The following is a 13,978-nucleotide window of genomic DNA, read 5'->3' on the forward strand; positions in this document are numbered from 1 at the left end:
TCAGTAACTTCACTGCTGTGGGGGAAATTAATCATGGCTGACTGTGAATAATGCATTCCTACAGTGTTGTCTTTGTGATTCATTTGTAGTTTGTCAATGACATTGTGATCAAAGCTGCTATAAACATCATATTTGCGTACTGAATAGAATTTGCATCTCTTGATATGACTATTTGGTCACACATAACAACAACTCCAAATTCAGTGCCTCGGCTCAGTGGTCATGTGCATCAGAATTAAATATGCAAATCATTTCATTTTATTCGTTTACTGTAGTTAACAATTTGCATTAATATTAGCAGGGTAACTTACAACTTAGTTTTTCTTACGTTTCTTCCTTAGCAAAGTATTTTAAGGGAAAACTGTTGAACTATTTTTAAAAATTAATAATGATTTAAAATGATAAACCAAAAGCCACTTATTTGTTTTTTTTAAGAAATTACACTGCTTTATATTGAATATAATCATATTTGTATGCATGTATAATCCTTCAAATTTCATGCAGGTACATGTTGTTGATTTTGATTAACGTAGTGAATCTGAGAAAATGTACCAAATAAGTAAATACATCCATAAGAACTATGGAAATGTTTTAGGTTAAAGTCTCTGTATCAATAAATATATTTGCACTGAATTAGTGTTATAGAATATTTTTTCATATTTTGAGATTTTAACTGGCTAACTATATATTATTTCTTGACATTTGACCTCTGTCAAAGTGCTGTTACTTTACATTTGGAAATAAAGATTTGTATTACTCATAACATAACCAATGAAAATGATTAAAAAATATTCATCAAACAGGGATATTTTCAGTTTGATGCTTCTAAGATGAGCAAGCATGGGCAGTTTTGGCAAAAACAACATGGGATAGAGAACCACAGTGGTTCTCTATCCCATATCTTGAATGCATTCCCATAAAAGGTGGTCAATATTTTAGAGGAACATTTCTGTGATTTCTCAGCTTCTACCTTCACTATCACAGCACTAAAATGATCCAGGATTAGGAAACTTCCCTGTGTTTGCCAATTGCCATTGTGGGGCTGCACAGGACATGACCTTGAGACCTACTTCACACGATAGCTATAGGGATCTGTGTTTTATGGTGAGTTATGAGAGCATGATGTGACAGACAAAGGAAATGAAACCCAGTGGTATTATGCTCAGCCACTGCAACTAACTGTGGGAAATTCTAAAACTAGATCAGACCAATAACATATTTAAGAAAAGAAAAAAACTTTTAAAGTTTACAGACACCGCCTCATGTTGTTGTGGTGGGAAATGAGGCCATCCATTCAGCAGAAATCATAATCGAGAGAACTGAAACTGAAAGTACAAAAGTCCTTCACTTTTTATTAGGGCTGTCAAATGATTAATCGTGATTAATCACATCCAAAATAAAAGTTTTTTTTACATAATATATGTGGGTGCACACTGTGTATAATTATTTTATATATATATATAAATACACACACATGCTTGTATATATTTAAGAAATATTTTCATGTATATACTGTGTATAGATTTATATATAATTTATATTATATATAAATATAAATATTTTATATATAAATAATATTTTTTTCTTAAATATACATGCATGTGTGTGTATTTATATATATACAAAATAATTATACACAGTGCACCCACATATTTTATGTAAAAAAAACTTTTATTTTGGATGTGATTAATCGTGATTAATCATTTGACAGCCCTACTTTTTATACAATACAATTCATTATTCATTATCATTTATTTAAAAGTATGTATTAAATCTCATATATTTCAATAATTGCCTCAAAATTGCGATTTCATATCTCGCAATTGTAAAGTTTTTTCAAAGATTGCGAGTTTATATGTCGCATGACTTTATAACACGCAATATGTATATAAAATATGATGTGCATATACTAAATACTGCATCACCTACTACTGGTACTACTTCACCGACCATCTCTGGCTTCACTCTTCAAGCACGTACCAGAGTGGCGATCAGCTGGCGGATGTGACGTTCTCTCACATCCGGTTGCAATCGCGGAAGAGCAGCAGGCTGATAATAAGAGTGATGCGCTGATTTTGGTGAGTTTCGCCTTCGCTCTGTCTCTCTCGGCTGTTTTTTTTTAGTAACAGCGGGTTTGGTGCTTATAAATGACTTATACAAACTTTTTTCAACTGTTAACTAAACGCCGAGTTGCATTAGAGAGGTCAGTAAGTTAAGTATTTAAGTTTAGAGCTACAAGCTTGTTTTTGCTCCGGCTATTCGTGCTATACACTATACATGTGAATATACTCATGAATATTAATTACGTCTTTTCTGAATATCGGGTATTTGTTTACGAATCGTTGTTTTTTGGGGACAGATTTTTACAGTGAAATATGTTTTAAAGCTCCCATTGGCACAAACGGGGGAACTAAGTTATGATGATATGATGCTTTTGCTTCCCAGATGCGTGTTTTCTGGCCTGTTTATGGCTTAATATACATGTATTCATTGTTTAGACAAACAGGGACGATAGTGCTATCTAGTACTGAAAGTTAAAAGGTCTCTGTTTAATCAGCTTACCTGCAGTCATACTGTAAATTAAGTATGTAAGTATAAAATAGGTATCAAAAAAAGTATGGCAGAGAGATCAGGTTAAATTGTAATGAGCTATAATTATCTTTAGAGTTGCCATGCCAGCATTTTCACTTATTTTACCACAAATGTTATATTTTTAGTATGTTTAAACAATTTTATATTAAAAATGTAACATAAACATACAATTTGATTAAGGGATGCACAATATATCGGTATCGGCTGATATATGTTAATTTTTAATGTTATCGTCATTCGGGCCAATAAGAAAATTTGCCCGATATATATATTAAAGCCGATAAATAATGGATTATTTATTTCCTTGAGCTGAGACACTTCAGATATGCACTGTTCGCCATGATGGTTTTGAATTGCTTGAAATATGATCGAAATCACTTCAAAAAAGAAAATACAGTTCAGTGCAACATGTGCAGCGCAAGTCTGTCATATAGGCTACATAAAATTATAATCAGATCATTATAATTGTGCGCTTGGGATATGGATTTATTAGTGAGACTTTTGTTTTTGCAATCAGGCTCTCAAAAATGTGACTTCGGCCAATATATCGGTTATCGGCTTTCAAATAGAAAGAGTTCTCAGTAACAGCCAAAATTTTCATATCGGTGCATCCTTAATTTGATTGACAGAAATACTAAATGTAAGCATATATGTAGTACATTTACAGACTTACAAATTGTCCTTTGTCGTATTGTTTGCTAGGCCGTGACTTGTTTAGACCTGCTCTAAAAGTGGTCAAAGGCTGCTTGATTAGATCATGTATTCCTGCATGTTGTTTGATCACTGTTCTTTGAGTTTGTGTATAATGGCAGTATGTTGCATGAAAGCCAGATAAAGCATGTATCTTTGTTTGACATCTTTTCTTCTCTGGTTCAGGTGATGCGCTCCAACTGCATGTAGGTATGCGGAGCGGCGTGGGCTACAGCGAGTTGGAGGGAAGTCTTCCAGCCATTGCTTCTTTGAACGCCTCGTATTCCCAGGCGTCCCTCTCCCTTCCCTCGCCTTACTACTCCCCACTGCCCCCGGGAGAGAGGAAAGCCTTCTCAGATGTCCGCCGAACCTTTTGCCTCTTTGTTACGTTTGACCTCCTCTTCATCACTCTGCTCTGGATCATTGAATTAAATGTAAGCTTTTATTTTGTGCTTCCAAATTGTCTTCTTGCCCAGTGCTAATCGTTTTTCTCTGTCATGCAGTTTGTATTTCCTTTTTTTTACTTCGTCTATTATAATTTGGGTTCATATTTACGGTTGATTGTACGTGCCTGTATCACTTCCTCTGATGAAGAGAGTCATGCAAAATTTGCATATTATTTTGAACCATATTTAGTTAAGTAAATAGAGATGTGTGTAAATGTGTATTAATTTAAATAAAATATATGTATATATTAAAATGTTTTAACTAATTTTAAATGTATCTTTGGCGTGTGATATAAAATAGTACATCATGTGCAGTTTAAATTTTTTTATTTTTTTATTTGAACATGGTAATTTTGATCTGTTTTCTGTCTGTGTCTCTCAGATCAGTAAGAGTATATGGACCAGTCTTGAGAATGAGGTCGTCCTCTACAACTTCAAGTCATCTTTCTTTGATATATTTGTAAGTATGAGTCCCAATGCTTTGTTACCTAGTGAACCATAATAAAATGTGGTATATTTTTGTACTGGCTTTATACAGCATGTACAAATTAATTCTGGGTGAATTTGGGGTACAAAAAGGCCTTTTTATGCATTGAAGTTCTCATATCTGCAAAAAAAGTGATGGCATCCTGGAAAAATCTCAAAACTCTGATATTTACTACCTTTCTAACGGATCAGCACTGAACAGTCACTGTTAAATCCTTAGTTATTTCTTTATATAGCAATAATCTCTTTCTTTTTCTCCCTCGCTTGTTCCTGCTCAGCTTTTAGCTGTGTTTAGATTTCTGTGTTTGCAGCTTGGATATGCTGCATTTCAATTGAGACACTGGTGGGTCATTGCGGTAAGAAAGACCAACCTCAGCCTATAAACATCTCAGTATTTGCATTTTTTTTATGTAATATAATATATGTATTATATATATTTGTAATGTATATAATTACCCGTTTATATTTATTTATAATTATTTTATAATATATATATATATATATATATATATATATTTGGAAATATGACTTAAGCCCCGTTCACACTACACGCGACCAAGCGACGCGATACCATTCATTTCAATGGTGAGCGGGCGACTTCCGGCGACACGCGCGACAGCGACCATTGGCGACTAGATGGGGCGTGTCTAGCGACGCGACAAAGTTGAGAAATTTTTTACTTTATGCAAATGAAGAGCGATTTTCGCGAGCGACAACCAATAGGAGTGGAGCGCACGTGATCCTTCTCCTCAGCCCCTGGGCCTGCAGTGATGGATGGCAAGAAAGCTGATTCGCTGTCTTTTGGATGTCATACTAGTCAACCAGTAGTGGGAACGCCCACTAGCGACCTCATCGCCAGCGCCTGGTGACTTGCAGCGACAAAGTTGCGTGTAGTGTGAACGGGCCTTTAGTCTTAGATATGGTTTTTTGATTTATGATTTGATGGTTTTTTTCATTATATTTATCATATACAGGTCCTTCTAAAAAAATTAGTTCATTATTTTCCATAATGTAATGATAAATATTAAACTTTCATATATTTTAGATTCATTGCACACCAACTGAAATATTTCAGGTCTTTTATTGTTTTAATACTGATGATTTTGGCATACAGCTCATGAAAACCCAAAATTCCTGTCTAAAAAAATTAGCATATTTCATCCGACCAATAAAAGAAGTGTTTTTAATACAAAAAAAAAAAGTCAACCTTCAAATAATTATGTTCAGTTATGCACTTAATAGTCAATACTTGGTCGGGAATCCTTTTGCAGAAATGACTGCTTCAATGCGGCGTGGCATGGAGGCAATCAGCCTGTGGCACTGCTGAGGTGTTATGGAGGCCCAGGATGCTTCGATAGCGGCCTTAAGCTCATCCAGAGTGTTGGGTCTTGCGTCTCTCAACTTTCTCTTCACAATATCCCACAGATTCTCTATGGGGTTCAGGTCAGGAGAGTTGGCAGGCCAATTGAGCACAGTAATACCATGGTCAGTAAACCATTTACCAGTGGTTTTGGCACTGTGAGCAGGTGCCAGGTCGTGCTGAAAAATGAAATCTTCATCTCCATGAAGCCTTTCAGCAGATGGAAGCATGAAGTGCTCCAAAATCTCCTGATAGCTAGCTGCATTGACCCTGCCCTTGATAAAACACAGTGCACCAACACCAGCAGCTGACATGGCACCCCAGACCATCACTGACTGTGGGTACTTGACACTGGACTTCAGGCATTTTGGCATTTCCTTCTCCCCAGTCTTCCTCCAGACTCTGGCACCTTGATTTCCGAATGACATGCAAAACTGAGCAACAGTCCAGTACTGCTTCTCTGTAGCCCAGGTCAGGCGCTTCTGCCGCTGTTTCTGGTTCAAAAGTGTTCAAATGCGGCACCTGTAGCCCATTTCCTGCACACGCCTGTGCACGGTGGCTCTGGATGTTTCTACTCCAGACTCAGTCCACTGCTTCCGCAGGTCCCCCAAGGTCTGGAATCGGTCCTTCTCCACAATCTTCCTCAGGGTCCGGTCACCTCTTCTCGTTGTGCAGCGTTTTTTGCCACACTTTTTCCTTCCCACAGACTTCCCACTGAGGTGCCTTGATACAGCACTCTGGGAACAGCCTATTTGTTCAGAAATTTCTTTCTGTCTTACCCTCTTGCTTGAGGGTGTCAATGATGGCCTTCTGGACAGCAGTCAGGTCGGCAGTCTTACCCATGATTGCGGTTTTGAGTAATGAAACAGGCTGGGAGTTTTTAAAAGCCTCAGGAATCTTTTGCAGGTGTTTAGAGTTAATTAGTTGATTCAGATGATTAGGTTAATAGCTTGTTTAGAGACCCTTTTCATGATATGCTAATTTTTTGAGACAGGAATTTGGGGTTTTCATGAGCTGTATGCCAAAATCATCAGTATTAAAACAATAAAAGACCTGAAATATTTCAGTTGGTGTGCAATGAATCTAAAATATATGAAAGTTTAATTTTTATCATTACATTATGGAAAATAATAAACTTTATCACAATATGCTAATTTTTTTAGAAGGACCTGTAATGTTAGCATATAAGTCAAAACTCAACTTGAGTGTGTGTATATACAGTACTGGTCAAAAGTTTGGAAACATTACTTTTTTGAATGTTTTTGAAAGAAGTCTCCTCTGCTCATCATACCTGCATTTATTTGATCAAAAATACAGGAAACACTATAATATTGTGAAATGTTATTACAATTTAAAATAATGATTTCCTATTTTAATAGATTAGAATGATTTCTGAAGGATCACGTGACACTGAAGAAAGACTGGAGTAATGGCTGATAAATTCAGCTTTGCTTCACAGAAATAAATTATATTCTAAAGTATATTCAACTAGAAAACCATTATTTTAAATTGTAATAATATTTCACAATATTACTGTTTTTTTCTGTATTTTTGTTCAAATATATGCAGCCTTGATGAGCAGAAAAGGCTTTTTTCAAAAACATTCATAATAGTAATGTTTCCAAACTTTATATATATATATAAAACACACACACACAGAGACATTTTAAACTTTTAAAGGTTTCGATATGATCATTGTCTTTTTGTTCTTTCTCTGATGTCAGATCACTACTCTGGTGACCAGCGCCTTCCTCATTGCCAAAGTCATCATATCAGATGTAAGATAGTTAATGTTTTATCTTCCTAGCCAATCTATTTCAATGCTTAAATTATATGAAGTGAAGTCACATTGTCTGCTTTGTTCCTCAAATGAACCACTAACAGCTCTCTGAATTCTTTGTTTTATTACATTGCTGTAATAATAGAAATAGGTGTAGGAGGTCATAGTTGTCTTTTGTTTTCTCAGTTGTTTAGTCAGAATGCTTTTGGCTATGTTCTTCCCATCACCTCGTTTGTGTTGGCATGGTTGGAAACCTGGTTCCTGGATTTCAAAGTGCTCACACAGGAAGCAGAGGACGAGAGAGGTGAGAATTTTTAATACAAATATTCAGGGCTGTATTGAATATACACACATCGGTAAAAATAAAAGCCTTTGTTTATTCATGTTGGTCATAAAAGCATCCCTTTAAGCTGAAATATTACATATTTGAAAATAGCGGACAGTGGATGGCAGGTTATTTCTTATTTTCTCCTGATCCTACATTTATTTTATTTCAGGCAAACCCCCTAAAGGCTTCATAATTAGGGTTTTTTTCATTATCAATTTCCACTCTCTCTAAGGCTGTTAGAAATAAGCAGTTTGAAGTCAAAGCTTTTTGCATCTGTAACTTCAAGACGTATGAATTGCATCATAATATGATTGGCTGACCTTTTCCAAATTAAATGAGTAAAAACGTCCGAGACGTGTAATAATACTGAACTTTATTGTTATGTAAATGTGGATAATCATATGTTTGATGGTTGGGACATAGTCGTGATGATTTCTGAGCTAGCAGATTTGGCTTATTAGTTGTGGGTGGACTGGGGAACTTTGCATTATGAGAATTTGAGTGCCTACATAGTGCAAGGCCTTTCAAAAGAGGAAGAAAAAACCTTTTTCCTGTGATATGTCATTTTAATAGTCATGTGGTTACTTAAACAGTCACATTACTTTAAGATTTGGGAAGGGAAACATGCTTCTACTTTGTTCTGGAGATGCACACTAAGACTGTCACTGATGTTTGGGCAAGTCCTTGTAGGATAGGAAGAGCGCTACATTGATGATCTGTCATTTCCTCATCTCCTGCAGTGTATCTGGCAGCAGTAAATGCGGCGTGTGAGCCGGCCCCTCTGATCACTCCTAGAGCCGTGTCTGACGGACAGTTTTACTCCCCGCCGGAGTCCCTGGCAGGTAGAGCCATTCGCTTTCTTTCTAATGTGACCCAATGCTTTATTTCCTGCCTAATGTTTGTGTTTGTCCTGTAGGTTCTGAGGATGATCTTGATGAAGAGGGTCTCGGCAGGAGAGCAGTAACTGAACAAGTATACACATGATTGTTTTCTTTCTTTTCATTATGTTTGCATGGAAGAAATATCTGAAAATGGCCCAATTTCTGTCTCTCTAAAAGTAATAAGAACCACTTATTTCATAAGCAAAGCTGGGGTGCATTTCCTAAAAGCATCGTTAGCAAACTGTGCTCACAAGTTCCGTCGTTACAAACATAATTTAACGATTTGCCATTTATCGAAACCATAGTTCCAATGAATATTCGCAAACAGCGTCCCAAACTTGCATGGTTGGAACTACAGCTCTCGAGCTGTGGTTAAAAGCATAGTTTCTTGTTAAATTACATGTGGACTTAAACAGATCATGCTCTTGGGCACAATAGGCCTCTATCACACTTCCGTGTTAGAAACAACTAGGAGCGTAAAAAAAATAGTTTTTAAATATACTGGGTCTCATTCATGAAACACGAGCAGAACAAATTTTTGTGTAAATCGTGTGTAAAGTGGTTCTGGCGTAAATTTTCGGATTCATTAAAATGTTCGTATTTTCCAAATGTTAGTTGGTACACAAGAAATCTACACCTGCTCCCAGCCACGCGTAAATAGTGCGCTTAACACCCGAACGTTTTGCTCATTAATAAGGCTGCATTTTAATTCACCTTAATCGGGTACATATTTGCACAGCATTTTGAAAAAATATTATATATAGTAATTACATACGTTTTTTCTTATTATGAGAGCCAGTAATAGCATCTGCGATGGTGGTCCTTCTCCAGTTTGAATACTATTTTTCCGAAGTGAACTAATTCGTTTTTTGCCCTCAAGCTTAATGTCGAACCATTTTCTTCTCACTTCTGGGAATGTTCGATTAACAGATGAAACTCCATTAACTGCATCTGTAATATGCTGCCAAGCTTCCTTTTTTTTAGGACCTGATACGCCACTATGTACGCTTGAAAATAAAATGTGGCGTTTTGAATGAACTTCTGATAATGAAACTTCAATTTCTGCATCTGAGAATTTTTTCTTCTTCATTCGCATTCATGTCATAATATGATGCCCATATTTAGTTGTCAGTCGGATTTAATGGGCGGGATTTATGGTAATTGAGAATGAACGTGCACGCGCGTCCCATTTACGACTGATTGGAATTCATTAACACACACACATTTCACTATCACATCTGACGTTTACGAAGTATTTGTGAATCAGGAGAAGAGTTTTCGGGAAGGTCTCTTTACGCGCAAATCACTCGCATATTTACTCGTATATTTATGAATGTTTCTTGAATGAGACCCATTGTGCGTAAATTCACAAGGGAACTCTGGAGTATGACGTATACGTGAATGAATCAAACATCAACTAAAGCAAAAATGACATGAAACAAAAGCAGTGAAGTAGTCCACCTGCGCGTGACGTCATTAACGACATGTTGTTGAACCAATGTGGTTCAAACAACAGAGGTGCGACCATGTTACTACAGTGTGTCGGGAAACAGTTGTGACTAGTTGGTTAGTTTTCTCCAACGATGCAGCGTACTATGGTAGTTAACCAGTAATTACATCATTGTAAGGGAAACACTCCAGTTAATTCTGTATTCACTTGTTTTTAGGACAAAGAGTTTGTACGACAGGGACGGGAGGCCATGGCAGTGGTGGAACAGATACTGACACAAGAGGAAAACTGGAAGTTTGAGAAGACTAATGTATGTACACGTCCATGCTTGCAGTATTTATTTGCTAATGGTTTTGTGATTGGTTTAATATGAAACTCTTTCATTCTTAGGAGCAGGGAGATGCAGTATATACACTTGAAATCCCATTCCATGGGAAGACGTTTATTTTAAAGGTATGATGCTAATATATTATGAGCCTTCCTACTCCATGTTTCTACATATATACAGAATCAGTTACGTACCTGTGTTTGGCGTGTTTTAGGCACTCTTGCAGTGTTCTGCAGAGCTGGTGTATCAGGAGGTCATTTTGCAGCCAGAGAAGATGGTGCAGTGGAACAGAACCGTGTCTGTTTGTCAGGTACACGTACACCCTCAGACTCCTCCGTTAAAGACAGCTGAAAAACATGTGGGTGTGAGGCATGTGTAAATAGTGAAAAGACACATGTACACATCAAAATGTACAAAAAAAAAACTTTAGGTCACTACCGTTCAAAGGGTTTGGGGTTGGGTTTTTATTGTTTCTGAAAGCTGCATTTATTTGATACAGTCTAATGTAACAGAGTAATATTGTGAAATATTACAGGTTAAATTAACTTTTCTTTTTTTAATAAATTTTAAAATGTAATTTATTCCAGTGATGGCAAAGCCCAAATGATGCTGATCCAATCTCCTGTGTTGTCCGATCAAATGATGATTTGTTAGTCGCTGGATGTCATTGCACTAATGGATATGTAAAATTGGTGTTCATGTCAGAGATGTAACCTTGCTTCAACAGGGTGATATTTATATGGATGACATGGATTTTACTATCCTCTGACTATCCCTGCTAATTATAAAGACAAAACTCCAAAAAATGTTTGTTGAATGGATTGAGATTACAATCAACGTTCTCTCGGTTCCCTCCTCTGATCTGCCCATAGATTTTACAGCGAGTGGATGACAACACAATGGTGTCATATGATGTATCTGCAGGAGCTGCTGGAGGTGTCGTGTCTCCCAGGTGGCTGTTTTTGCTTCTCAATGTGTGTCAAATTGACGCTTAGGCCTGTTTAACAGGCTGCAGTATTCACACTGCGATGTAGAGTTTCCTTTTAGAACGTATATATTTTCAATACATAGTCATGTGATCATTTATACTAGTATTCAAAGGATTCAAACAGTGTCTTTCTTGTTTTTGACATTCAGGGACTTTGTAAATGTTCGTCGGGTGGAGCGCAGGCGAGACTGCTACATTTCTGCAGGAATGGCGACCAATTACATCAGCAAACCTCAGAGTCGCTACGTCAGGTCTGTCGTGTCCTCAGCCTGTTAAAATGCAGAACATATTTAAGCTGTAAACCAAACTCTCTCTCTTTCTTTCTCTCTCTCTCTCAGAGGGGAAAATGGTCCTGGTGGATTTGTTGTGTTGAAATCCAACAGTAATCCTTCAGTTTGCACCTTCATCTGGGTTCTCAATACAGACCTTAAGGTAAGAGCTTCATGTACCACAAGTTTGTACATTTAAGCCGTTTAAACGTATTCAAATAATGCATGTTTTTAATTAAGTGTTTCCAAATGCAAGAATCACTATTAGTGTTGTGCATATTTGATGTTAAGGGGTTGTTTAGATCTCTGACCCCAAGTATTTAACGTCATTGTGCAACTCATCCTGCACCATTTGTGTTACGGACATGAATTATGCCTCAAATCATGCAACTTGTTGAGGAGATGTGCACTATAACATTTTGAAGCATTCAGATTTATCGCAGATGGAAAAATCCAACAGACTTACAGAAAACCTACTTTTTAGATGTGGCCCAATTAGATGCCCCCGAACAACCCCTATTTTGTTTCTAAATACATTTTTACACAATTATATATTATCCATTTATTATCAATGTATTTTCTTCTTACAGGGTCGCCTCCCACGTTACCTCATCCACCAGTCACTGGCCGCCACCATGTTTGAGTTCATGTCTCATCTCAGGCAGCGTATAAATGATGTCCACGTCTCCTACCGGTGATCTCCGGCTTCGACTCTTTATCCAGCCACGGTTTACGTTGTGGTAACTTCAAATTACACTGCGCCATATTCATTCTCCTGTAAACTACAGTTGTCGTGAGGAGATACAGCATCACATTTGACTGGTGGAAGGTTGTTACGGGCTGTCTGAGTGTTTGGCTGCACTTTATACTGAAGTTAAAGCTGATATAGATGTACTACTACAGCACATGGACATGAGGCCGAACTCATGCTGTCAAATCACACAAGAGCTAGAAACATGCACAGGAAATTGTGTGGTGTGTAAGGGGAAATGGATGTGTTGTTCAGCTGTGCCTAAAACCACTGTTGTCCCCCTAGTGAACATGACTGAAGACTAGGATGGTTTCTATACAATATTCTGAGCCAAATCCGCTGCGGTTTCTCATTCTGCTTTTACTTGTGCCTTAATCGTTCATCCACACACATTCATACTAATATTAATTATTGTTTGAGGTCTTATGCTTTTCAATTGGCTCTTGTGGCCAAACATTGCTGCGTTAGATTATTAATAGTAAATGTATTCATCTGTGGTGTAGATCAGTGGTCTGCTATGTATATGATAATTTTGTCTAATAATGCATACGGTTAAGAGTTTGATTATTCAGTTATGTCTTAAATCAACATTAACCGGTTAACTAGTATCAAAACACTTGTAGCATGCATAAAAAATTCTGCTGCTACAACAATAACAAAATATTGAAGCAAACATTTGTGCTTGGTTTTATTCTAGAAAATCAATCTGAAATTAATGTAATGGTCCTTCTATTGAAATTTGCATTTATTTCTCTTCTTTCTGTGTTGCATGTCAGTTTATTTTCACACAGAGCATAATTGACTGCTTTTTATTGGTTATACACTCATGTTTACCACATTTATACAGGGCACAGCATTTTATAAACATTTGAAACCGGAAATGAATCATAGTCACCAGTTGTTTGATTAGTATTGCCACTAATATAAATGCCGCTTCTAAAATGTGAATGTGACCTTCATGAATAGTTGCCTTGAAGCAAGCAAAATACTTTTTGCTTTAATGGAGAGAAAAGACACTCTTACAGGGTATTGCGCTTCCTTTTAAGGGACGGCATGTTTAGGTCAGTTTATCAGTGATGTTGTGAATGATGTTGATCTTTTTAAAGTCTTGTTCTTGTTTTGCAGCAAACAAGATTTGCGTATTGGTTTGTACTTGTGTGCCTTTATCGTTTCCCTCACTGAAATTACATGTTCAGGATTGCTGACATTATTTAGATGTATTTTGTATCTGTACATACTTTTTGGGCATCTACAGACTGTAACCACATTTACTTGTGCAGAGCCTTTTGCAGTTCACTTGAATTCATTCGATTCAGGTTCTGTGTGAATGTTATTTTTATACTGATTTACAGTAATATGAAGCTATACAGAATTTTGTCATGTAATTCAGAAATCAGAGTTTCTGCTGAATTCAATAATCAACATTTAATAAAACTAACAAACAGTTTATACATGATGTCTGTTATTTGTTTCAGATTTATTGTTAATTAAACCCCCAAACTGCATGAATGTTTAACTCTTTTAAAAGTCTGAATGTCATTGAATTAGATGATACAGGGTTTGTTATATATAAGTTGTTGTTGTTTTTTGTTTGTTTTTGGATTGCCCCAGTTCGGCAAGTCATTTTCC

General features: G+C 36.7%; 1 protein-coding gene across 2 annotated transcripts; it reads left to right on the plus strand.

Moving 5' to 3' along the window:
• The first annotated feature begins 1,994 nt into the window (after positions 1 to 1,994).
• On the plus strand, positions 1,995 to 13,010 carry stard3 (StAR-related lipid transfer (START) domain containing 3). 2 transcript variants are annotated; one of them, XM_056257783.1, is made up of 15 exons: positions 1,995 to 2,078; positions 3,469 to 3,716; positions 4,111 to 4,188; positions 4,493 to 4,570; positions 7,299 to 7,352; positions 7,541 to 7,658; positions 8,423 to 8,524; positions 8,599 to 8,654; positions 10,231 to 10,323; positions 10,404 to 10,466; positions 10,556 to 10,651; positions 11,214 to 11,293; positions 11,479 to 11,580; positions 11,668 to 11,761; positions 12,189 to 13,010. In XM_056257783.1, exons 2-15 carry the CDS (start codon positions 3,495 to 3,497, stop codon positions 12,294 to 12,296), a joined length of 1,344 nt encoding a protein of 447 aa, XP_056113758.1. In that variant the 5' UTR covers positions 1,995 to 2,078; positions 3,469 to 3,494; the 3' UTR covers positions 12,297 to 13,010. The 2 variants fall into 2 exon arrangements, with proteins under 2 accessions (XP_056113758.1, XP_056113759.1); XM_056257784.1 differs by having other exon boundaries at positions 2,070 to 2,203.
• The last annotated feature ends 968 nt before the right edge of the window (positions 13,011 to 13,978 follow it).

This window comes from Rhinichthys klamathensis, unplaced genomic scaffold, assembly GCF_029890125.1.
Source record: "Rhinichthys klamathensis goyatoka isolate OS25496 unplaced genomic scaffold, OSU_Roscu_1.1 h1tg000144l_1, whole genome shotgun sequence".
Lineage (NCBI taxonomy): Eukaryota > Metazoa > Chordata > Actinopteri > Cypriniformes > Leuciscidae > Rhinichthys > Rhinichthys klamathensis.

Bases quoted from the DNA above. Each gene is read 5' to 3' on its own strand.
- stard3 (XM_056257783.1), top strand. From the start codon at position 3,495: ATGCGGAGCGGCGTGGGCTACAGCGAGTTGGAGGGAAGTCTTCCAGCC. The intron at 8,655-10,230 runs GTATACACATGA...ACTTGTTTTTAG, and splicing joins GGAGAGCAGTAACTGAACAA to GACAAAGAGTTTGTACGACA. The intron at 10,467-10,555 runs GTATGATGCTAA...GGCGTGTTTTAG, and splicing joins GGAAGACGTTTATTTTAAAG to GCACTCTTGCAGTGTTCTGC.